Consider the following 27,093-nt stretch of genomic DNA (forward strand, 5'->3'; position numbering starts at 1 on the left):
TACGCTTAAACAGATTTTGATATCAGTGAGAGCAGCTGTGTGTATTTTAGTATGGACAATGCCATAAGAAAGAAATAACATAATAATATGTTTTTCCTGCCAAAAAGTGATTCATCCAACTTTATTTTAGTAAAAGTAAGTTAAATAAACAATCTGACATGGATTTCATCAAAAAAGAACTAAAAATACGGTGACACCTAAAGTGCCCAGAACCCAATATACTATTTCAACGTCTGTTAATGAAAGGTATCGTTAATGACACGTCGAAAATACATATACTATTTCAGAGTAGTATAATGAAAAATAATACAGGGTGGATTCGATGCATTCATTGCTATCCCTGAAAGTATAGTTGTTAGAGCTTTAGTTAAATGAAGCCAAAGTTGCGCATTTTATTGCTAAATAATTTGGTAAAAAAAATTTAAAAAATTTCTGTTTTATTTTTTTTACCACTTTATGATTGATATTATTGAAAATCAATGGCACCTTCTGGATGCAATTTTTCATGCTCTTCAAGAAAATAGTTTTAGTTTCCAGCTCCGACGTTTTGTTTTTCAGATACCATCATCAACTTTTTTTCAACAATTTTTCAAATACGTACGTGACGTTTTTATTTCATTTTTTAGTAGTTACAGACCTAATGACCGAAACTAATGCATTTGGAATTCATATGTTGTCATAATGAGTAGATAATTTAGTTTGATATGATTTAAGAATTAGGTTTTGCTCTTTTTAACACAACCTCGAATTCAAACATGTGAGTATCTGATAAATAAAAAATCAACCAAAAACATTTTTTTTTAAATAAATTTAAGGTACTATAAGAAACTCTTTCTTTTTTTTTTCGAAGGACTAATGGACCTAATTATTAAATTATATCAAACTAACTGATCTACTCATTTTGATAACATATTAATTTCAATTGCTTAATTTATTTAAAAAACTTAAATTACCAAGTACGTAATACACTAGATAGATTTGTTTGACAAGTGTGACACATAATTGGTTTCGAAAGGTCTGTAGATATTAAAAATCGAAATAAAAGGTGTGGGTCCGTATTTGAAAAATTGAAGTTGATGATGGTATCTAAAAAGCAAAACGTCGGAGCTGAAAACTAAAGCTGTTTTCTTCAAGAGCATAAAAAAGTGCCTCCAGAAGGTGCCATTGATTTTCCAAAATAATAACTAATTGGCGTTTCAAGTTAAGATTGCAGCGCCAGTTGAACTGAAATCGGGCAGCCCGTTTCTAACCTAGCATTATAAATAATATGACACTGTCAATTCATATTTGCTAAATTCCTAACCAAAATCAATGTAAGCAAACGGAGAAATTAGAGCTGGAATGCCCGAAACTGTTTTCAAAACTGATTACCAGAGGGAGTATCTTTTATCTTGAAACGCCAATAGTGGTAAAAAATTGAAATAGAAATTTGACTTTTTCGGCTTTGGTCGGATATCTCCGGAAGTAATAAAAAAAAATTAAAATTTTCTTTTACCAAATTATTTAGCAATAAAATGGCGCAACTTTGTCTCCATTTAACTAAAGCTCTATCAACTATAGTTTCTAAGATATAGCTAATGTATCAAATTTGTAACACCCTGTATACTATTTGAAACTAATCTGACAACAAATCAGGAAAGAAACTGATTCATATGATGTATGTACAATGTTTGCTAAATTTTTGTTGAAAGCGCAATTTTACAATGTCCTTTTTCGTATCGTTACTTTTGCACAATCAGTTACAAATATTCTACACTTATGTAAACTGTACCTAGTGTAAATGTCTTCTCATTTAATTTAGATCAGTTGATACAAGACTAGTTGCTGTATATGGATATGTAAAGTTGATCAGCACATTGAACCTATCAGGCAAAGGTTCGTTAAGCCAAACTAGCCTGGGCTCATTTTCTTCTGGATACTCGATTTACACTCAAATTTCGCTAAATAGAAGTTCACAAGTGGTAGGATTCGGCCATCTTGGCAATGAAGCCATTTGTTGGGAAGTCTTAGGGATTTTAAAAAGGACCTTTATGCAACAAGTTGTTATTAAAGTGGAATTATATGACGGTACGATTTATATTACTTTTGTTTTTTATGTCAATTTGTGAATTGTGATATACAGTGACAGGGTGCTGCATTTTTTATGGTTTTACGGTGTACAGAGGAAACGGTAATAGATAGAAAAAAAGTAGCATACGTGTTCCGATCTCTTTTTCCAAGCTGAGATAACTGGCGAACAGAGAGTGACGCAAACTTCTTTTGAATTGGAAAATTGGTCATTTTTGAACCTCCTTTGTATTTCATTTGCTATTAAAGTTATCAAAAAGAAAAAAACGTATTTGGAAAAGGTTCTGGAAAAAACGGCTTGGAACATCATTCCGCACATTCCGCACCTGGCAGGGTTGTTCAGGTTGTCATCCCTGGCTCTAAGATACATCCCAAAGGCTTGGAGGGAGGTCAAAGTGGTGTTAGTACCAAAACCAGGGAGGATGGACTATACCACACCCAAAGCATACCGACCCATAAGCCTCTCATCCTGCTCCCTAAAAACAATGGAGAGGCTATGTGAAAGATACATTAGGGATGAAGTATTATCAAACCACCCACTTTACGCTAATCAACATGCTTATACTCCTGGGAGATCAACGGACACAGCCCTTCATCTGGCGATAGGGCGTGTGGAAAGGTCGCTGGACAATAAAGAGTCCACCCATGGTATATTTATTGATATCGAAGGGGCATTTGACAAAACAACCTTCAATAAAATGAACCACTCGATAGCTGAGAGGAACACTCCAGAAATAGTAACCGGGTGGATATTCAAGATGCTTTCTAAAAGATACATACAGATAAGTGTACAGGATGTCAAGATAAAAGGCATGGTAACAAGAGGCTGCCCGCAGGGAGGGGTGTTATCACCTCTACTATGGAACATGGTTCTGGACAGCCTCATTGTCCGCCTTGAAAACCACAACCACTACACAATAGCATACGCAAACAGGCAAATTTGAGAGCTCGCTCTGCGAACGTATGCAAGCGGCTCTTCGGATCATAGAAAAATGGTGCACTGAATATACTCTGTCCATTAACCCCAAGAAGACCGAAATGCTCCTTTTCACAAGATAGAGGAAACTGGGACCGCTGCCAGCACCCACACTATTCAATATTAAGTTAAGTTTCGCTTCCGAGGTCAAGCACCTTGGAGTAACATTCGATAGCAAACTATTGTGGAACTCTCACATCACTAAGAGAATACAAAAAGCATACATCTCGTATGAACAATGTAGGCGAACCATTGGTAAGACCTGGGAATTCTCTCCCAGAGTGGTCATGTGGACCTACAAAGCTGTCATAAGACTTATGCTAACTTATGGGGCTATTGTCTGGGGACATAAAGCCTCCCAGACAGTAAACAGCCGGAAATTATACCATGTTCAAAAAATGACATGCCTCAATATAACGGGTGCCATGAAAACCACACCGACCAGGGCGTTGGAAGTGATTCTGGGTTTGACGCTCCTCGACAGATATGTCAAGGAGGTCGCCTTAACTACAATGTTTCGCTTCCGCACTGTAGGAATTGAACCCAGTGTAGGAGTTGGCCTGCAGAGGACTCGCATCTGGAAAGAGGCGACAAACTCGCTTCCACTATTGGAGGCTAGAGTGGACTCTGCAGTGCCACTATTTGCTTTTAACAAACCCTACATAATCAACACGGAAGGTACTGGCAACAACTCAATGACAGGTGTAATAAACATCTACACTGATGGATCTAAAACCAAAATGGGCTCAGCCTGTGGAATTTACTCCAAATCCCTCAAACTGAACCTTAGTCAAGCCCTTGGTACCATGCCAAGGGTTCTTCAAACAGAACTAATTGGCATATCTATAGCGGCATAGCCAATAAAAACATCACTGGCAAAAACGTGCACATCTACACGGATTGCAGACAAACACTAACCCTGTCCAGACCACGTCTCACGTCAGAAGTAGTACAACAATGCCACCGCACCCTCATTGAGGCGTCGTCAAGCAACGCCGTGAAAGTCAGTTGGATTAAAGGGCATAATTACAACAAAGGTAATAGGGCTGCCGATTCTTTGGCCAAGGGGACTGCCAGGCTTCAGCCTTCTCGACCAGAGCCCTTCGTGGGTTTGACCATGACGGTAGCCAAAAATCTTATCGAAGAACGCTCCGTAGCGCTGGGACCATTGGCTGCAATTTATCCAAGGCTCTTCTAAGCTGTCCGGATAAAGCTGCGGCAAGAAGAAATTTGTCAATGACCAGGAAAAGGCTACGCCTTATAACGGGTATCCTAACGGGCCACTGTAAATTAAACAAACACCTATTTAGATGCGAGCTGATGATGACCTCCTCTCTTGCGCACAATGGGCCTACTGTGGCCTAAGTGCTGTGGTGCCACCACCCTCCCAAGTTACAGATACAGCAAATGAAATACACAAGAGGTTTAAAAATGACCAATTTTCAAAAAACCCCGTATCTTTGAAACAAAAGAAATTTGCGCCACCCACTTTTTGCGAGTCATCTCAGCTTAGAAAAAGAGATTGGAATACGTATGCTTGTTTTTTTCTATTTATTACCGTTTTCTCTGTACCCCGTAAAACCATCGAAAATGCAGCACTGAGCATATTGTTACGGTTTGGGCCTACTATGCTCGATACTCCATGAAACCGATGCGCCGCAATATCTGGCCGGGCGCGTATTAAAGTAGGCCACACAGTTAGGAAGCGCTACCTGGAGTATTCTTGAATGGTCAAGGCAACCCGCGAAGCGTTTCGCGGTCATTCTAGAACGTGGTTTGCGAATATAAAAGAAGCGGCGTTGACGACGGCGTAGTTAGTAGTAGTAGTGTAGTAGTGAATTTGGGAACGCGGTTAAGTTTAAATAGTGGAATAATTGTGGAATTGTAGTAGTGTTTTTAGTAGCTGTGTTAATTATTGTACGGAGTGTTTTGGAGTGTTAATAAATTTATTAATTGTTAAGTTAAACTGACTTTGTGTGAACCCACGGGAAAATCGTAACAATTGGTGTCAGAAGTGCGATCAGACTTTAGTGCGACGTGAATTGGAACTAAATTTCGGGTTAGAGACTTGTGTTCAGAACCGGACTAGAGATTTTCGGAACAGTGGTGTGTTAAATTTATTTTATGCCAGTAACAAGACGTCAAAGTGCAAACATGGAGGCCCAATTTGCAGCTATTATGGCAATGCTTGAAAAACAAGAGGAAAAACATGAAAGGATTCGACAACAAGACAAGGAAGAACAAGAAAGGATTCGACAAGAACAAGAAAGGATTCGACAACAAGAGAAGGAAGAACAAGAAAGGATTCGACAACAAGACAAGGAAGAACAAGAAAGGATTCGACAACAAGAGAAGGAAGAACAAGAAAGGATTCGACAACAAGACAAGGAAGAACAAGAAAGGATTCGACAACAACAAGAAAGAATGCTACAACAAGATATAGAAATGCGTCAAGAAGATAGAGAGCGGCAAGAAAAACGTAACGTAGAAATATTGAATGGTCTAGCGGGGACCAAAACAGAAATCCAAGAGTATGTATCCCATAGTCTCAAAAAGATGGAATATGACATTAATAAAATTCAGAACGATGTTCGGGAGGACATTAATAAAATTCAGAACGATGTTCGGGAGGACATTAATGATGTTCGGGAGGACATTAATAAAATCCAGAATGATGTCGAGATAAAGTTACGTGACTTAGAGCAGAAAATTGACAGCAGAGGAGCCAGCTCTACAGTAATCACCGGAAACGGGCTCAACAAGATCAAGCCTCCCACATACGACGGTCAAACTTCATGGGCAACGTACCAACTCCAATTTGAGGCCGCTGCAAATGCAAATAGATGGAGTAACGAGGAAAAGGCTGTAGCACTGGTGGTGGCATTACGAGGACCTGCATTGGAGCTGTTACAGACTCTGCCTATCGCCCAACAAAGCAACTATGACGCATTAGTAGCTGCATTAGAACGACGTTATGGGGATCAACATAAGAAAGGACTGTATCGAACGCAATTAATGGCAAGACAGCAGAAAACTGGTGAAAATCTGGAAGAGTTTGAAACCGAAATTCGTCGCCTTGTGCATTTGGCTTACCCAGCCGTCCCGGATGAAATCCAAGAAGAACTTGTGGCACAGTATTTTGTAGATGGGATTCGAGATCCGGAGGTAAAGAAATGGCTGAAGATGTTCAAAGGGAGCAACAACAGCGAATTACTGATTCGAGCGCTGGAAATTGAAGCTGCGTGCAATGATTTAAAGCCAGAGCCTATTCAAGAGGAAAGAGAACCGCCAGCCGATCATGTTGCTACATCAATAAATAAAATTGAATCAATGGTCGGCCAATTAGTGCAACAAATGGCAGCATCAGCAAATGGCCAGTCCAGACAGTTAGAACGGTCACGTCCGATCACTAGAGTGGAATGTTATCGATGTGGACGCAAAGGACACATTAGAAGGAATTGCAGACAGCGGTCTAGTTCTCCAAACCCACAGTGCCGACGAAATCAGGACATTAGAACAAATCACCGGAACTCTTCTGTTAAAAGAAACATTACGTGTTATATTTGTGGACGTAAAGGACATTACCGCTGGAATTGCAGACAGCAGTCTCGTTTACCGACCCCGCAGAACTGGCGTAACCACGAACAGGAAATGAAGAACCCGGAAGGACATTTACCGCGATATGTAGAGGATCGTCAAGTTTTGGATAGTGACTTAAGGTACCGGAAAGGACAAATTCATAATGGTTGGAGGATTGGTCAAATCGCGAAGGTGACGGATAAAGAGGCTACAAGAAGAATGAAGAGCAGCGTTTCTAAGGAAGACATAATAAAAGGACAGCGCTCAGACTCTGATTTGAAAGTAATCAGAAGATGGTTGGAGAAGGATTTGAAACCGGATTGGCAACAGATTTCCAGATATGGACCAACAGTAAGGGGTTACTGGTTGCAGTGGAATTCGCTTCGACTGCGAGATGACTTAATTACTCGCAAATGGGAAAGTCCAGACGGAAAACGCTTTGTTTACCAAACAATAGTGCCCAATTCCTGCAAAGAGAATGTGCTGCGAGAACTACATGACAGTCGCGGAGGAGGACACTTTGGAGTAAACCAGACTTTGGCTAGAATAAGAGATCGATTTTACTGGATTAACTTCAGAAAGGACGTTGAGGAATGGTGTAAACGGTGTGACCAGTGTTCGTTACAGAAGGGATCCAGCACAATTCGGGAACTTGAGAGAGAGAAGATGAAACCAAACAACAACCGTATGAAGATGACACTGGACCACAGACCAACTGGTGGCAATTATAAGGAAGGTGATGCTGTGTGGATGTTTCAACCCAGGAGGAGCAAAGGATTAAGTCAAAGATGGCAACGACACTGGGAGGGACCTTACAATGTGGTAAAAAGGTTAAACGACGTCGCATACAGAGTCCAACGCAGCCCCAAAGGCAAGATGAAAATTGTCCATCTGGACAGACTCAAGAAATACCAGGGACTAGATGAAGCGGATCGGGACGATCAGCTTTAAGGTACGCGTCCACTAATCGGTATCGGTACGGACGGTACGCATCGTAGGCATCGGATTTTTTGGTGTACTGCGTTCACTACCACGGATTATCCGAATCGGTAATTCGCATCAGCATTTTCTATCTGCCATTTTTACTTGGTGGTGTTGAACACAAGCGATGTCGTCCCTGAATAAAGATTGATTCATTTTCATTCTAATTTCATCCTAAATATTATCCCTGCGAAGAATATTGGAATATTCTGAATGCCCAATATTATACAGTTCTTCATATTTCTGAACAATAATGATAAGCTTTCATACATCCATAGAGATCGTAAGTTTCTTCTTTACAACATCCATAAAGGCAAACGTTAAAAAACTAACAATTTGCAATAATATTGTTACCTTCTATAAAAATCTTAAAAGAAAGTACAGTTTGCATGCGTCTATTTGTCGGTATTCGCACTATCAGCAATAATCAGCATCGGCAGTATCGGTACGGACGGATTTTGATTTCATCTTTGGAATCCCGATCAGAAATGCCGAAGTGCGGTGGGTCCGATGACGATAGGTGAACGCAGTCGTATTTGATTCTATGTAGTTGATTGGAAATGCGATTCGTGCGATGCGTACCGTCCGTGCCGATACCGATTAGTGGACGCGTACCTTTAAGAGGGGGGCAGTGTTACGGTTTGGGCCTACTATGCTCGATACTCCATGAAACCGATGCGCCGCAATATCTGGCCGGGCGCGTATTAAAGTAGGCCACACAGTTAGGAAGCGCTACCTGGAATATTCTTGAATGGTCAAGGCAACCCGCGAAGCGTTTCGCGGTCATTCTAGAACGTGGTTTGCGAATATAAAAGAAGCGGCGTTGACGACGGCGTAGTTAGTAGTAGTAGTGTAGTAGTGAATTTGGGAACGCGGTTAAGTTTAAATAGTGGAATAATTGTGGAATTGTAGTAGTGTTTTTAGTAGCTGTGTTAATTATTGTACGGAGTGTTTTGGAGTGTTAATAAATTTATTAATTGTTAAGTTAAACTGACTTTGTGTGAACCCACGGGAAAATCGTAACAATATTACAAATTTTAAACATTAGCACTGCTATCTCAGAAACTCCATATAGTTGATAAAGCAAAGAAAATTTTAAAATATTTTATTACAAAAACCGGAAGTCAAATTTCTTTTTTATTGTTTTATCTCTTATTATTTATTATTTTTGAAAATCAATGGCACCTTCTGGAGGCACTTTTATATGCTATTCAAGAAAAATAATTATAATATACATATATAATTATAATTTTGAAAAAAGTTGATGATAGTATCATCAACGTCGCAACTGAATACGAAAATCATTTCTTTGAATAATGGATTTAACAAATCATTTACTGTTCTCGCGGAGTGAGTTTACCCGTGCGTCACGAAGGCTACGTCATTTATAATCATATGAATCAAATCAAGTTTTCGTCAACAAACCTGTTGTGTTCATATTATAGAAAAGGGCGTGTCTAAAGCTTCGTCACGTTTAAAATTTTGCGTGTACTGTCAGTCAGAAAGTAGAGATCTTTGACTGCAAATTTGAACTAAAACAACCTTATACCAAAGCAAATAAAAAATATTTTGACCGAAATAACATTTTTTATTTATGAGAAGTCTCCGTTTGGATCATAGAATTCCGTCTAAATTTGAAACCTAATTTATTTACCAAAATACGCAGAGATGTATCACCAATATGTAGTATTTCTTTAACTTTAAGCTCTTGATTTAGGTTCTGGATGGTTACATGTTTCTCTAAAATAAATACAACAAATTAAAAATTCAATAAGACATTCTGAGTGATGCTGTAGTATCTCATATCTCATTTTCAGGTTGCAATCCACTAATTTTATTTTAAACCCGCTGGAAAACATTTTAGACGCTTATTTTATTTTTTCTATGAGTTTATTATTAATATGTTTGAAGAAATTTTTATGAAAAATCTATAATGCAATCCAAAAATCTCAGTCTCTGGAGACAATGAAATGTTAATAAATGTTTCTTACAAAAGTAGATATATTTTACTATTATTAACATACTATCCTTGTACATATCATATAATGTATTTCGAACATCCATTTTAATGCTTTCAGATAAATCAGTGCTCTTGACCCGTCGATAACGTCTTGATTTAGATTTTCTAGGTGAGGAAATCATAAGATTACTTGCTTGCTTTTTCCGAATCGAATAAACAGTTTTGCGGGAAATTCAAAGCAGCTGCATCTTCTAGTATCAAAAAAAATACATCAGTAAGAATATGTAAGGCATTAAAATGTCTTATTTTCTTCCTGAACAGATGATAAAGCTTCTAGAGGTCCTCCATTAGTTTTTTCCAATTCAAAATATTCACAAAGGTTAAGAATTAACTGCTGGGCTTGTCTGTGGAGAATTTTTCCAGGCATTTTCTAAAAAAATACTGTAATAGTAAGTAATTCCGAATTTACGAAAAACCAAATGGCTAAATAAAAACCATAATAGACACTCCCACTTTTTTTTCAAAACAGGTTAGTAATTGTGCCAATTTTGGTTAGATCGTAACAGCCGACATAAAAATATTAATAATAATATTATGAAAGTACTTACAGAATGTTAAAAGCGTAGAAACAATAGCTCTTAAAAGAACTGTGGTGGTGTGGTAAATAGAAAACTTTATAAATGATTAACATCACAAAGAAACGGAAAAGAATTAATAGTAAACAAATCAAATAAATTTCGATGGTTGTCAAACTGACAATGACTGAAATAGAAGCGCTAATCAGTAAATGTTTTTTTTGGAAGACATTCACTTAGATATTTACCCTTTCTGAAAGTGAACAATAGACAAGGATGAAGTCAATAATGCATGTCTACTTCTAAATCACAGGGGGATGACGCACGGGTAAACTCAGACCGCGAGAACAGTAGCAATGAAATGCGTAACATAGCCTATTTAATAAAAGCCTTATTAAATACAGGGTGTCCCACGACGAAAGACATCGATTGATATTGGAAAAAGTATAAATAGGAGAGTTTTGAAAATTAGGCAGGATACTGATGTGGGCATGACCAATCTAACTAAAATATTTTCAAGATGGTTGCACTTCCGTTTATACCGGAAGTCGATCACAACTTTCTTATTTTAAATAGAACACCCTATATATTATTACATATTTGAATTCCTCACAAACTTTTGACCAACTTTTGTGTAGAATGCCGTATGCCTATCTCTAGCCGTTTTCGAAATATTTGATGTTTTTCCAAAAAAGTGACAGTTGCAACGCTCAACATATTTTTGTACTTTGTCAAAACCGTATTTCATTTTGCAATGAAACTTCGGGTTATTGTAAATAAAGGATCGTTTTATTAAACTGAGGGTGCGTAATAACTCATTTATATACAGGGTCGTCAAAAAAAAATCATAAACTTGCCACTAAAAAAAATTAAAAATCTCAAGTTTTTTAAATAGAAACCCACATTTTTTATGACGGAATCATTTTGAGCTTTAAAAATTACTATACGTTTCAATTTACTTGCCTATACCTAAATCCAACCCATTTCGTTTTATTTGAGAATAAACATTTTTTGTATTAGGCTGCATGGTTGGGATTAGCTGGTACTCTAGTTGGCCATGCTTTTGACACACGGTGATATTGGAGACCTGCAGAGCATGTTAATAACACTAGTGACCGCTCAACCTCTTTTAAGTGTTATTTTTCATTTATTACTAATTTAAATGAAAAATGGTGAAATTTATGTTTCTTCAGGATCCTCTGAATTGAACTTTTGGATATGCCTGATTCTACGGAAACTTGTCTTATTGACGAAGTTATTATTATTTGCTTGACAGCTTTTAGTTATGGCTTTGGTTTTTCTGGATAACGAGCGGCAAATACCTCACATGTTCTACTCACAACTTTATCACATTCTCCGTAAATAATAAACAGATTTAAGTAATCTTGGTTTGAATAACGTAACCGCGACGGCGTATTTGCAGTTGTCAAAACACTCAAAACTAGTGTTATTAACATGCCCTGCAGTCTCCAATATCACCGTGTGTCAAAAGCATGACCAACTAGAACACCAGATAATCCCAACCGTACAGCATAATAAAAAAATGTTTATTCTCAAATAAAACGAAATGGGTTGGATTTAGGTATAGGCAAGTAAATTGAAACGTATAGTAATTTTTCATGCTCAAAATGATTCCGTCATAAAAAATGTGGGTTTCTATTTAAAAAACTTGAGATTTTTCATTTTTTTTAGTGGCAAAATTATGATTTTTTTTTGACGTACCTGTATACAAATGAGTCATTACGCAACCTCAGTTTAATAAAACGATCATTTATTTACAATAACCCAAAGCTTCATTGAAAAATGAAATACGATTTTGACAAAGTACAAAAATATGTTGAGCATTGCAACTGTCACTTTTTTGGAAAAACATCAAATATTTCGAAAACGGCTAGAGATAGGCATAGGGCATTGTACACATAAGTTGGTCAGAATTTTGTGAGGAATCCAAATATGTAATAATATATAGGGTGTTCTATTTAAAATAAGAAAGTTGTGATCGACTTCCGTTATAAACGGAAGTGCAACCATCTTGAAAAGATTTTAGTTAGATTGGGCATGCCCACATCAGTATCCTGCCTAATTTTCAAAACTCTCTTATTCATACTTTTTCCAATATCAATCGATGTCTTTCGTCGTGGGACACCCTGTATAGTTTCTGAGATAGCAATGCTAATGCATCGAATGTATAACATTCTGGATTCTAATTTAAATTTCAGATTTGTATAATGCAGTTTGCGTTAATCAGGAGTTGGCAGCACCTGTCTTGGATATGTTATGGCTTCATTTAATGGAATTTATTGTTTTGAACGAGGAAGGACAATCACCACTTAATTTTACTAAAGTTGCCAGTTTGGGTGATACAGAATGTGTTCCAAAGGTAAAAGATTTCATTTTAAATTTATGTCAATCTACGTTGTCTTCTTTTAAGTTTTATTACATAATTGCACTTTTATAAAATGTTTGTGAGGGCGTATCATAAATTTAATTTAAAAACATTCATATGCAAAATGAAAAATAATGACAGACAAACCTTTCTTAGGAAAAAGTATGGGCATGTGCCACATCAGCGTGCACTAAAATTACAGCTTAAAGAAATTTGAAGTTGTCAAACTTTTTAGAGGGCTTCCGTATCTGTACAGATTATTTGTCAAAATAGGAAAGCTTCTCAATTGATCACTTAAGTGGTTTATTTAAGTCACTTGTATAAATAACTATTATTAAATATTCATATTAATCGATTCCTTAATTTAGGAAGCGCTTGGACATCTTCTGTTTATCGTGTCGCAATTAGTTGTTAAAATCGATCAACTTGAGGAAGAAAGTGACGATACGGTGAAAAACCGTTTGAAAATACTTGACAGCGTATGCGAAAGAATGGCTAATTGTGAATTAGAACATTTTACTTTGGTAAGTAAAATGTATGCAAAAGATGATGATACTGAAAAGTTTACAGCTAGTTTATTTTAACAGAACGATGGGACAGATTTAACTGAAGCACTACCAGAAAGTCAGCAAAAATTGCATATTTTGAAAGAAGTGATCCAGGTGATTGAGGCTCTTATTGGTTTCAAAATTGCAAACCTAACGGCTGACAGAGAAAGTCAATGTAGAATTATCGACAGCTTATTCCAAGGTTACTCGCGGTTCTGTAATTTTGGAAAGGTAAGGAGTCTTTTCTTTATTTTGTTTATATTGTTTATTGATTTGGATTCGTAAGTGCTTCTCTCTATCCGTCAAGTTTACAGCAGATTTTATTGAAATGTATGAACACGTTCTCGGATATTGCAATAAAACAGAATTTTTTCTAAGAACCTTGAATATCAACAGCAATGAAATTGCGTGTGTGAAATTGTGTGTGTGTGTGTGTGTGTGTGTGAACCACACACACATACACACAGTAAGTAGTATGTTGATCTTGTGCGTACTGGACACCCTATACAGGGTGCCACAAATTCGTGTCTAAGTATGGGGATCTCGAAAACAGGAGAAGATACAGAGTAGGTTAAATGGAGACAAAGTTGCCCAATTTGGAGTTCAGTCTTATGCTGTTTTAACATTTAAAAAAAAATCCGATTAGTTCAGGAAATATCCGAAAAAATACGAAATTTTGGTAAAACTTTTTTATTTTATTGAAGCTTATTTGATGAAATAATTTAAATTTATTGACACTTTGTTATTGCAACTTTTTTTTCCTCTAAAGCTTGACATCGTCACATTTGAAATCCGACGTTTCGGTTTTTGCCAGCCATCATTAACTTTATTTTTTTAAATGCCACCCTGTTTTTTTAAAGCAGGTTTTGAAAGTGCTTTTTTTCTGATTTAAAACTGTGATTGTTACTCAAAGTTAAAATTAAATTAAACTAAAAAAAAGTTAAAGTTAACATAAAATCATAAAATTAAAAAGTAGTTATCACCTATTTTATATACCAGGTGTCCAAAAGCACCCTGGACATAGGAGATTAACATGGGAAAACGGTTTTGATTTGTTTGCGCCTGTACGGTTCATTTGATTGAAAAATCGTATTAATGAAAGTTGTAGTACCTATCACGGACTAGTTTTCTGTATTTTTTCAGATCTCTAACTTGAGCCGTTTCGTCGTAAAACACGAACAAAAATGCGAAAATTTAAACTTTTTACCTGCACTGTATAAGTGGATATCGAGCAACCGTATCAGCAACAATGACCTGTTTATCCGTTTGAAAGTTGCTATGGAGAAGTGTATTTAGTTTTATTCTAGGTCCAATATTAACGTCACAAAAAATTAAAACGTAAAATCACAAAAAATTTACTTTTTCCAAAATATCTCAAAAACTAAAAAAATTGACGTTCTCTAAAGGTCATTTTATTAAGGCTATGATTACTATGAGCAACTTTCTTCCCATTTAACCAAATCTGTATCACTAACCGTTTCCAAGATCTCCATAGTGGCCCTCCATATCCTGGACACACAATATACAGGGTGTTACAAATTCGATGCATTAGCATTACTATCTCAGAAACTATAGTTGATAGAGCTTTAGTTAATTGGAGGCAAAGTTGCGTATTTTATTGCTAAGTACTTTGGTTAAAAAAATTCAAACAAATTTTCATTACTTCCGGAGATATCTGACCAAAACCGAAAAAGTCAAATTTCTATTTTATTTTTTTACCACATTATTAGTGATTATTTTGGAAAATCAATGGCACCTTCTGGGGGCACTTTTTTATGCTCTTCAAGAAAACAGCTTTAGTTTTCAGCTCCGACGTTTCGTTTTTTAGATACCAAAACAAATGATGTGCCACACTTGTCAAAAAATTATACCTAGTGTACTTAGGTACTTGTGTTTTATAAAAAAATATGCATTTGTAAATCATATGTCGTCATAATGAGTAGATAATTTTGATTGATATGATGTAATAATTAGGTTTTGCTTTCTTCTTAAATTCCCTTTAATCCTGTATGTTACTTCCCGTTCAAATGAACGGTAATTACAGCAGGTATTTACTTCCCGGTTTGTTAATATATTAATTATATTACATAAACTTTTTTTCTAATTTTGGCATATAAAGTGACACTTTTCAAAACTGATTAGAGTGACAAAACGTTTTACTAGTATCACTTTATGGTACTAAATTGGTTATTATTCTGTTCTTGAAGGTCATTCAAGTCATTGTCTGAAGTTATGTTGTCAAATAATATTTCGTCGAGAATATGGTTATTCTTATCAGGTCAGGAAGTAATGTATTAAGGTTTTTTCGCAGTTCTTCTCTCTTCTTTCTATGGTTATTCTTGTTCACATTATTGTCATCTATAACACACACATTGAAATATTTTTCTTTTTCAATTCTAATACGACTAACAAGTGCATTTTCCTGCTTTTTGAACTAAACGGCATATTCTACATCTAAAAATAACTGTAGTTTGCTATAACTATTGGCGTTTCAAGTTAAGATCTTGAACTAAAATCGGGCAACCCGTTCCTAACCTAACATTATAAATAATATGACACTGTCACTTCATATTTATGAAACCGGTGCTAAATTCCTAACCAAAATCAATGTAAACAAACGGATAAATGACAGTTGGAATGCCCGAAACTGTTTTTAAAACTGATCACCAGAGGGAGTATCTCTTATCTTGAAACGCCAATATTCCAAAAATGCGTTTTGGTTTTTTTAGTTTTTTCTTTATACTTTTTGAATTCAATATTTAGTTCAAATTTGGCACAATCTTATAATGCCCCACATTATTGGATAGTCCAACTTTTTGAAAAACTTTTCAGGGTGTTATTTTTGGGGGGTTTAGGCGCTCTTTTTACTTTTCTAAAATTTTTTCTGGTGCGGTAATGTTTCTTTTTTATAAAAAAATCTGAATTCTTGTTCAGTTTAGAGATTTTTTGCCTCTACAGTTTTTTCCGTAGCTGTCAAAGTTTTCGAGAAAATTACAAATTTGTCAGAAAAACACCCTAATTTCTCTACCAATGTGTATTATAAAATTGAGATGTCTTTCCTAAAATATAAATGCATTTGAAAACGGTTATAGATACGGAATACATAAAAGATACAAAAGCGTTTTTAAATTAAGTAAATAATTTGCATTTCTAAGATTATTTCCTTCCTATCAATTTTGGCCAATCGCTATCAAGGATTAGTATAACAAATGTAAATTTTAAGTGGAAAAATCACTTGTCAACAACTGTCAACTTAGCTGTCAGCAGTTTTTCCGGAAAAAAAATCGAAAAAATTGCACACTCCTCACAACAACATAAAGAATAGTGTTACCCTTTCTAGCTTGAAAGTTATTGTTCTTATTGTTTTAATTAAAATAAAATGTTTATTTAACTCAGGAAATAATCTTACCAAATATCCCTCGTGCATCTAATTTTTCCTGTGGAAAAATTGGAATACTCGTCTTCGACTCGGATGATTTTTAAAACCACTCTCGCTCATGCTATTTGCTAAAACAAATTACTTAGAAACTCGTTTTTCCTAATTTTTCCGGAAAAATTAAATGCACTAGGGATATTACCCCCGAAAAAACACTGGCGCAGCAGAAAAAAGTTTAAGCAGGTAACAAAGGGTAAAAATTAAAACTTTTAACAGCCTGTATTTCTTAAACGAAACATTTTGGAATATTTGTTTTTTACTATATGTTTGTTGAGACGAGTTACTCATTTTTTCTTTGTTTATTGGGTCTTCTCTCACACAAAAAAGGTTTGTTGGGAAAATGGAATTTCGCACTATTTTCAACTAAGTTGAAAATAACATTAACCTAGTCGTCCCAACACAAGACCACTGACTTAGACTGGGTCTTTTTTGCACGCACGTAAGTGCAAAAATATGTACTTTTTGCACTTGTTGCATAAATAACTATTATATCAAACTTTAGTTATTTTTAGACATAGAATACGCGGTTTGCGTATCCAAAACTGAAACACCCTGTTTAACTATTTTTTTATGGGCAATAAGATCTGTGATAAGGGGTGGGTGGAATGGTGAAACCTTCTACGTCGTAATATGTATATTTTACCCTTATTAATAATTAATATTTAATGTTTTAGATTATTTTTAAACCAAAGAAAGGAAAAAAAGGCGATAAAGCGTCTCAAAAAGAAGACACTCTAGCCGAAAATAGTACACTTAATGGCAGTAAAAAATCCAACTTTGGAGCAAAATATGCGTCAAAAATTCTGGGGCTGTCGGAGACCCTTTTCAATTTTGCCATTGTTAGCAAAGGACTGAAAACTCTATTGGAGTAAGTAAATGTTGTTTTATTTTTGTTAATTACTTACAGTGTGCCTAGGGTAAGGAGGGCCACTACAAGGACGGTAAACAGTACAGGAGTGCTTAATCCCATAAGCGCAATCTTGCCGGTATCGGCTCGGGCCGGTGACGATTTTTACGTCACCATGGGTCTCTCGCGTTTGCGCGATTGTTTTGCGCGATGCGCGATTGCAGTCGATCATTCACGAACATGATCTCGTACATAGCATCTCGGGCGAATATTTAGCGTATTGTGCACCCGAAGGCCCACTGTGACGTCAGAATTCATTCGCCGCCGGGAAACAAAATCGGCCGATCGAGCAATCCTGTACTGTTTAATATCCTTGGGGCCACTATGGGTATCTTAAAAATGGTCAGAGTCGCAGATTTGGTTAAATGTATATTAGTGAATATTACATAACGGTAAAAGCGTCAACTTTTATAAATTATGTTTTTCTAGAAGTTGTATATTTTTCGAAATAATTCAGGCTTGTCGGACTTTTTACACACAGTGTTTACAAGGTAATTCCAAATGTTTCGAAACGGTCTACCTTTTTCCATAAGGTGAAAGCTACAAAGAATAGAAATAAACTAAAATCTTTTGATGATCATTTGGAATTATTAGGTCCCAGGTGTCTGGATCAGCGACATCCACCAACTTTTTTTTAAATGGATCGGTAATAATTTTAATCAATTTTTTTGTTCTTTCAAAATTTCTAGGATCAGCAAATAAGGTTTGGCAAAGTTTAATTCAGGCAGTTTCGAGAAATCTGAGTTTATACTTTGAACAAAGAACAACAGGTTTAATTGTTGACTAAAATACCTGATAACGTCCAATTAGAAAGTGAATTAGGGATGAGAAATGTATACGGTAGATAGAGATATGAGTTTTCGATCGTGGAATTTATTATTGAATATTTCTTATGTTTGGAGATGTGAACGTCTGCTGTCATCATATTTAACCATCACAAGTAATGTTAGTCGTTCTTTTTTATTTAATTGATCCATTTTCTATGCAATTTGCAATGTAACTTAACACATTATAAATGTTTGACATGAAATGTCAACCTATTGAAAGATCAAAAAGCCATTCCTAATCCACCTTCTAATTTCATATTAACAGGTTTTTTTAGTCAACAATGAAACCTGTTGTTCTCTCTTCATAATTTAAACTTAGATTTATCAAAACTGGCTGGATAAAACTTTGTTAAACCTTAACTGCTAATTATAGAAATTTTGGTAGAACGTAAAAATTGATTAAAATCATAACCGATCCATTAAAAGAAATGGTGGTGGATGTTTGAAGACTTAGGTCCTAAAATTTCGAAACGATCATCAAGAGATAAATTTTTTAACCTTACGTGATATTCCAAAATTCCATATTTGTAGCTTTCACCTTGCAGAAAAAGGTAGACTGTTTCGAAACATTTGGAATACCCTGAATTAAAGTAATTTGTATCACTTACTGAAACATTTTTAATTATTATTTTTGGGCTGATGTATTTTACGTTTAAATGTTGATAGGCCAAACGTACCATGGGTATCGGCAAATGACGTCAGTGTGCTCAGGACCAGAATTGAGGTCCATAGGCATTTTTTACGTTCTGCGACGATTTTAATCGGAAAATATAAAAATAATAAAGCCATCGATACAGTATATAAGAAGATTGACTACGACCATATCACAAGCATTGCAGAGACAATATACAATAGGATCATCTGCAGGTAAATTAACAAAATAATTAACTAAATTTTGTGATTTTTAGCCTGTTAAACTGATCAGCTAAATGAAAATTTCCTAAAAATGTCTTAAAAGTTTTAGTAGTTTTCCGATTTTTGTTTGTTTTTAGGTTAAACGACTATATGGACTTTGACTGTATCTCGGCTATTATCGGTATTGAATGTTTCAATAGCATTTTACTGTTAGTCAATTTGCACTTCAAATCAAACTTGTTAAGTTTTTTGAGCAAAGTTGGTAAGTATGTTTAAATTTCATTACTTTAAAATGCATTTTATTTAGTTGTTTTCTTTTTATCTATCATTTTATTTTTATTTATCTATAGTTGCTTTGAACATTTGAAAGCGAACATTAATTTACATATGTTTTAAAATAAGTAGCATGTTTCCTGATCCTGGCAGCATGTCGCACGTGCATGCTACTTTGGTGTGAAAGCCCACTAATACCTTGAAAACGGTGTAGGTTATAGTATTCATAACAACCTGAGGGCATTATAAGCGGGCTTTATCATAAACGCCCATTTTTAATATTAGCAATGGCATTTTTATTCTTTTATGCCATGAAAACTACATATTTCCTACCTTAGGATACTCTTGACGTTTTAGGTAATAAACTTTCGTTAGCTTTTGCTGCATTACCTTTTATATTTTCTAAAATTTCGTCCAACTTTTGCCCTTTTCACTGACTGACAGGACTATCAAAGTCACATCATTCAGGTAAAATAAACACTAAACAACATACCGTACAGGTACAGTATATAATTGCTGAATTAGGTGAAAAATAAAACATTGTATGCACCACAGGCGTTAGGGAAAGTATAATGTCCATCAGGCCGAAACCTGTTCCTCGGGCCATGGGCTTTTGGGCTGTTTCGGCCTTCAGGACATTATGTTCCCTCGAACGCCCTTGGTACATAAATAGGTATTATGTCATATAATTGGTTTGGTTGATATCTGGGGACGTGTTTGGCAGTGTTTCGATATTTAATCCACAAAACGATATACCTATTAATGATGTTTGCGAAAAAGTCGTACATTTTCTTATAAGTTACTTCTTATTCATTTACTCTTCCATTCAACCTCGGTCTCAGATTCTTCAGTTTTTGTCCGTTTTGTAACTGTCCATCTCCATTGTAACTCGTTCTCTTTCGTTTCACAACATTTCTCTCTCCAGATGATCTTTTCAAGATTTTTTCACTCGTCCCACATTCACACTCTTTATTCCCTCCCAATCCAAATTTGTTAACACAACGAGCCAGGTTTCGATATCCAGTAACTAGCTGACTACCCTTAAAGTACAGTGTGTCCCATTTTCGACACTTTTGTAGGGTACAGGGAATTCTCACAGACTGCACTAAATTGGTGCATTTCCGAGACGAACATAAATATTTTCAAAACCAATGCAGAACTTTGTCAGTTGAACAACCAGCACCGAACGAGTGTGCTTTCAGTGCAGATTAGTGCGCACTAGTGCCGCCAGTCGAATTCGCTTTAAGATTTTCTTAGTATGTATTTGGGATTGATGGTGGTATAAATAAAAATTAAAATATTCACAAAATAAAACATCTACTTTACTTAAGTACCGCAAATATTCTGATTACTCACTGATTTGAATAATTATATTAAAGGCGGGAAAAACAAAAGTGAATCTCTTGTTTCACATCTTAAACCGATGCTTGAAGTTTTTGAAGGACTATTCGATAAAAATGAAGATGAACTTGCTGCTGATCCAGAAGTCAAGAAGTATCATCCTGCGATATTAAGTAATATTTCTACGTTGTGCTCTTTTATTCCACCAGATAATAATGTATTATCCATTGAGGTTAGTTATTTTAAAAGCAATTCGTAGACGTGCATTATTAAGTACAAATTATAATGTTGTTTCAGGTCTATGAATGGGTGAAACAAATTGCTTATAATAATTCAATACCTGTAAAAGTTGCAAGTGGTTTTATGAGTTTAATGTGCGACCTTCACGTGCGTTTTAAATCTGGTCTTATCCTTCTGGAGCATGCGTCAAACAGTTTTAGTGATGTATATGGTGCTATCAGAGACGATGTAAGTATATGTACACAAACTAACACAATAATTAGCTATTAACTATGCAGTGGTGCTCTTCCTCCTCAGGGTTGTGGGGTTTTGGGGAAAAACACTCTGAACAATTTTTACTTCGTTTTTATTACGATTTAAAATCAAAAACTTAAAGATGGCAGGCAAACTGTTTATTTAGCGACCTCGCCACCGCGAGGTTTCTACGCGAATCCACGACCGACCGCCGCACGCCGTCCTTGTTTTTTAACGTTTACGCGCACTGTTGCCACGTTGCGTGAATACCGAACACCGAACCACCACAGTACCCCCCACTTAAATTCTAAGGACAAGGATTTAAGTACATGTTCGGTTTTATCTCTACTTATCCTAATACATAATCATGGAACCCTTAAAAAACTAAATCACAAAAACATCGGATTCTTAAATTCTAATTACAAATAGAAAACATTATTCTGGGGATTGATAAGCTGTGAATTTCTTATATGGTTTTAAATTAACCACATTTTGTTTCGATGTTTTGTTTCCTAACTCATCACCTATGATATAAGAATTATTACCTGCACATCGAACGACATAAAATGGACCTTCATACAATAAGAAGAATTTTTTTATCAACTTGTTCTCTGCAGAAGATTGATGATGAGATTTTACTAAGACAGCATCGCCTGGTTCAAAGAAAATAGGTTTTTCTTTAGCCGAATCTTTTTTTATTCTTTTCCTTGCTCGTGAACTAAGAGTTTCGTAGGCGACTTTCCATAGCTCGCGCATAGATTTAGGTTCCCTCTCACACTCAGGAAATTTTATCAACCTTAACAACGGGTTTTCGATTCCCCTACCTGTTTGCAGCAAAGCCGGTGAGAACCCGGTGTTCAGATTTATCGAATTATTTAAGCAGTCTTTAACGAAATTCAGTACATTGGGCCACTTAGTGTGCTTTTCAAAACAGTACGAGCGTAATAACCGAATAACCTCCTTGTTATACCGTTCAGTGATATTTCCCTGAGGAAAATACACAGATGTAAAGGCGACCTTAACTCCCAGCTCATTTAATTCAGTTTTCCATTTGTTGCTACTGAACTGCGTTCCATTATCACTTAAAATAGTTTGCGGTTTTTGTACTTCGACAAAGTAACACTCGCGCAATTTATTCAGGATTGTTCTGGTAGTAGCCCGCCGTAAAGGATACAGAGTGACATATTTAGAAAATGCGTCGACGACTACCAACAATTGGGTCACCTTTCCTCTACCTTCAGGCAAAGGGCCTACAAGATCTAGGCAAACTAGTTTGCCCGGCTCTTCAACCAATATCGGATTGAGATTTCCATGACAGCTTGGAGAACTTTTAGCTTTTTGACACAAATCGCAAGATGCTACTAACTGTCGGATTTGTTTCTGCATTTTGGGCCAGTAAAACAATTGTCGCATGTAAAGAAAAAGTTTGGATTTGCCAAAATGACCCATGGATGTGTGATGCTTTAGAACTAATGAAGTTACCCGTTCTTGTGGAACGCAGAGTTTATAATCAGGAGACTCGCGATTTCCCTTCTTAAACAATAAACCCTCATGAACTGTAAACCACTGACAGATAGATAGTTCTTTTGAGGTTACTACTTTAACTTCCAAACTGAATTTTGTCAAAAAATCTAAACGGGTTTTTATCCAGTTTTCTTTCTTTTGATCTTCAACCAAAGAACGCAATTCCTTTTTAAGAGTCTGGAAATCTCCAAAAAGTTTAAGAACTGAAATATTTACATTTTTTGCTTGAATCGGTCGGGCTAGTATTTGCGATTTTGGCGGATATCGGGATAAGGTGTCTGCGATAACATTCTCTGACCCTTTACAATACTCTATGCGAAAATCATATTCCTGTATAAATAAAGTCCAACGAGTCAGTCGTGCCGTCTTTAATTTGCATGTAAGTAAAAAGCTTAAGGCCTTATGATCACTTCTAATTACTAAATCCCGACCTAAGATCAACGTACGCCATTGTCGGAGACAGTAAAGAATGGCAAATAGTTCTTTTTCCGTTGTAGTATAATTCAGTTGACTACCTTTGAGAACTGAGCTCGCATAAGCTATTACTCATTTTTCGCCTTGTTTACTCATTTGATACAAATAACCACCGACAGCAAAGTTGGAACTGTCCGCCTGCAGGAAAAAGGTTAAGTCAAAGTTTGGATGTGCTAGGAAAACATTATCTAGAAATGAATGTTTTACAGATTCGAAAGCAGCTTGTTGCTCAGTTTTCCAGCTCCAACTTCTATTTTTTCTTAGCAACGACAGCAAAGGTTCTATTTGACGTGAAAAATTAGGACAAAATCGGTGTTCATAGTTAATTAATCCCAAAAAAGCCCTTAGCTCTTTTATGTTACGCGGTATCGGATAATTTACAATGCTATTAATACGCGTAGGGTCGATTTTAATTCCTTTCTGTGAAACTATATGCCCCAAAAAGGTTACCTCCTTACGTATAAATTGTGACTTCCGAAGTTTCACGGTCATTCCTGCTTTTCTTAACTTACTAAAAATAATATTTAAATGCTCAAAATGAGCCGGTATATTTTCCGAGAAAACTAGCAAATCATCAACGTAAATACAAGAAAAATTAGTACATTCTGGTCCAAGTACCCTATTTAGGCACCGAATCAAACTGGCCATCGAGGTACTTAAACCAAACGGTAATCTCTGAAAAGTGTAGGATTCACCGTTGTGAATAAATCTTATATAAGTGGTATCACCAGTCCGAATAGGAATTTGCCAATAAGCGGCTGTCAAATCAATAGTACTTAGTATCTGCCCTTCTTTAAAGTTAATTAAAAGATCATTTGGATTAGGAGGAGCCACAAAATCCTTTTTCATTTTGCTGTTTAGAGTACGTGCGTCTAAACACACCCTCACACTTTTATCTTTTTTCGTGACACAAACTAAAGGTGATATATGTTCGCTTTTTTCTAATTTTATAATGCCACTACTTAACATTTCCTCCACCTGTGCATCTACTTCGCAACGGTATTTAAACGGAATAGGGTAAGTGGGAGCGTTGAAAGCCTCATATGTGTTTAATTCAATAGCATGTTCGTAACCTAGGACACGACCGGGAGATTCTGAAAAAACAGTTTGATTTCGTTTTAAAATTTCATAAAGCGCCTTCTGGTTTTCTATTCCGGTTTCAGCGTCTTGTGCCGCACTTTTCAGCTGCGCATCGGAGTAACTGTGTCTTATTTGATCCGATTTTGTACCGATTTGGGGAGAAAAGTCTGAACTTGTCGGACCCGCGTGACAAAGATTGATTTGGAAGTCATTCTCACTTATTTTAAAACTGATCTCACAGGCGTACTCATTAGAATTTTCTCGAAAATGTAACAATGACTTTTCGAAATCAAGGCGAACCCGATATTTAAACATCCAATTCGAGCCGAATAAAAGATTACTATTTAGTTTTGGAACAACTAAACATGCTACATCCATTTTCAACCCTCCTATTTCAATAGGCAAGCTGATTTGTCTTTTAATTCGTTGTTTATTACCCCCTACAGCAACCGCGATAGATACATTAGTTACGGGTAGCAAAGGAATAGATGTTTCTGAGTGTTCGGCTCTGAGCTCCTCATAAAATGACTCAGATATAGCACAAATATCCGAACCACTATCTAATAGAATTTCTATATTTCGCGACCCGAATTTACCAATCATAACCGGAGAGACAACATTGTTGTCCTCTGGCTCGCTGTCTGAGTCAGTTAAAAGATCTGAAGAATCCCGTTGAAAGAAAATGTGTCTTACATTACCTGAACCCCGGGTTTGATCTGCACCAGTTGCGCGTGCTTCATCACGTGACCGTGCGTTAGTTGAACCTGAAACGTTACCACGATTTCCTGGAGGACGATAACGAGGCCTGGAATCTACCTGCGAGCTCTCAAAAGTTTCATCTATCTTTCGTAAAAAAGATTCAACTTCATCAATACTATGAAGGCCGTTCGTAATAATTCCCCTCTGTATTTCGACCGGAAAATGTTTTACCAACATGTCTATTAATTTACCTGTTGGTAAAGGCTGCGACAAAAACCTAGCCTGACTAACTAAATTAAGAAAATAATCAGCCCTGCAGTTACCTTCGAATTGTCCATAATTCAATTCTAAAACCAAATTTCTTTGTTTTTCCACCCCCCAGAACTTATCAATAAAAGCAGTTTCAAAATCTCGGTAGCAAGAGAACAAGTCTTCTTTAATAAGCGCCCAATCAGCCGCAATACCTCGTAAACAACTAATTGCAAGACCCACCTTATTGTCGTCCGGTACGCCGGCATCACAAAACATTTTATTAAGTTTCTTTAAAAATAACATCGGGTGCATCTTTGTATTAGGATAAAACATAAGATTATTACCCCCCAGTTCTTTAAAATTTGCAATGTATGATCTATCTACATTGGCAGACATTGTTGAAGGTAAAACTGATGCGGATTGACGTGTACTCACATTTTCCACGCCGGGTTCTACGGAAACTTTCCTATTTTCAGCAGCCTGCTCCTGTTTAGTTTTGATTTCCCTGACTTCAAAAGCTAATTGTTTAACAAAAGCTTGCATTTCAGCAATACCAGTCGTTATTTGTTTTAATTCACTCTCTATATCACAAGAAACATCTGCCGAATCGGCTGTTGGCTTCTTAGGAGGCGCCATAATGCTTAGCTAAACAATCAATAACAATGGCGTGTTTTTCGGAGTTATACAGCTACAATACGCCGTAGTCCTTTATCAGCCGACACAGATCGTTTAGTTTTAGTCTATAAACGGCGATGTACAGATTAAACAGTTCAGGAAGTAAAACGGTGACTATTTGATCCCGTTGTAACACTTGTAACGCCCCGTAAATAAAATCGACGTAAAATCACATGCAGCGTTCAGCAAATAAATTCGAACAAGCTCACCCAAGCCGTCCTGCAGGTATAGGTTCGTAGTTTTGCTTCCAACCGTCGAAACTCCAGACAACAGGATTTATTCCTATTTGCTGCAGCGTGAATTCCTCCTTGCCACTAGTTGGGTGCCAATTGCAGTGGTGCTCTTCCTCCTCAGGGTTGTGGGGTTTTGGGGAAAAACACTCTGAACAATTTTTACTTCGTTTTTATTACGATTTAAAATCAAAAACTTAAAGATGGCAGGCAAACTGTTTATTTAGCGACCTCGCCACCGCGAGGTTTCTACGCGAATCCACGACCGACCGCCGCACGCCGTCCTTGTTTTTTAACGTTTACGCGCACTGTTGCCACGTTGCGTGAATACCGAACACCGAACCACCACAACTATTCGAATTAACTGTGAATACAGTTGAATAATATGGTATATATCGCAAGTTTTCAATCAGAACAAAAACAGCAAACTGTGCTAACTAGCAATCTGGCAACAATGCACACAACTACTTAAAAAACGAGATTAAGTAGGTCACATTTGTATTAAACTGCGTGTTAGGCCGTCTAAATAACGGCCGAATTAATGCCATCCACAATTTTTGCTAATTTACTTTTTCAGGAGGTTTTTCTACGTCAATTTCTCATGAAAATTTGCATTTGTTAATAATTGATAACTTCACATTTATATGTCAATTTATTAAAAAAATTGACGAGACAATCAAATTTTATGTGCTTCAAGTCATTTTTCATAAATTTTGACTTTTCTGTTCATTTGCAAATCGACTTCCCAATTCAAAAATTGGCCCATGCATCATGTCAACTTTTTATTTTTGAGTCAGTCTATTATGAAAATGGACTAGACAATCATATATTATGTCTAGAGTCCGGCTTAAAAAGCACTAAAAACAAAACTTTCAGAGATGTAAATTTTCTACTTTTTTTGAGTCAAGGAAGATTTTAGACTGTTTTGAAAACTTTCAGAATTTTTTTGAGCTACTTAAGAAGCATTTGGTACT

General features: G+C 36.2%; 1 protein-coding gene across 4 annotated transcripts in view; it reads left to right on the plus strand.

Moving 5' to 3' along the window:
- FANCI (Fanconi anemia complementation group I) overlaps positions 1-27,093 on the plus strand; it is a 59,608-nt gene that overhangs the window by 21,231 nt on the left and 11,284 nt on the right. For all 4 annotated transcript variants that reach the window (XM_081976865.1, XM_081976866.1, XM_081976862.1 and 1 more), the window contains exons 8-16: positions 1,802-2,067; positions 12,358-12,518; positions 12,893-13,048; positions 13,112-13,303; positions 17,183-17,376; positions 18,909-19,109; positions 19,235-19,359; positions 20,750-20,943; positions 21,009-21,179. In XM_081976865.1, the coding sequence (XP_081832991.1) occupies positions 1,802-2,067; positions 12,358-12,518; positions 12,893-13,048; positions 13,112-13,303; positions 17,183-17,376; positions 18,909-19,109; positions 19,235-19,359; positions 20,750-20,943; positions 21,009-21,179 (1,660 nt within the window). The remainder of the gene's footprint in view (positions 1-1,801; positions 2,068-12,357; positions 12,519-12,892; positions 13,049-13,111; positions 13,304-17,182; positions 17,377-18,908; positions 19,110-19,234; positions 19,360-20,749; positions 20,944-21,008; positions 21,180-27,093) is intronic.

Source organism: Ips typographus, linkage group LG3, assembly GCF_016097725.1.
Source record: "Ips typographus isolate SLU linkage group LG3, UJ_Ityp_2.0, whole genome shotgun sequence".
In the NCBI taxonomy this organism is placed as follows: domain Eukaryota; kingdom Metazoa; phylum Arthropoda; class Insecta; order Coleoptera; family Curculionidae; genus Ips; species Ips typographus.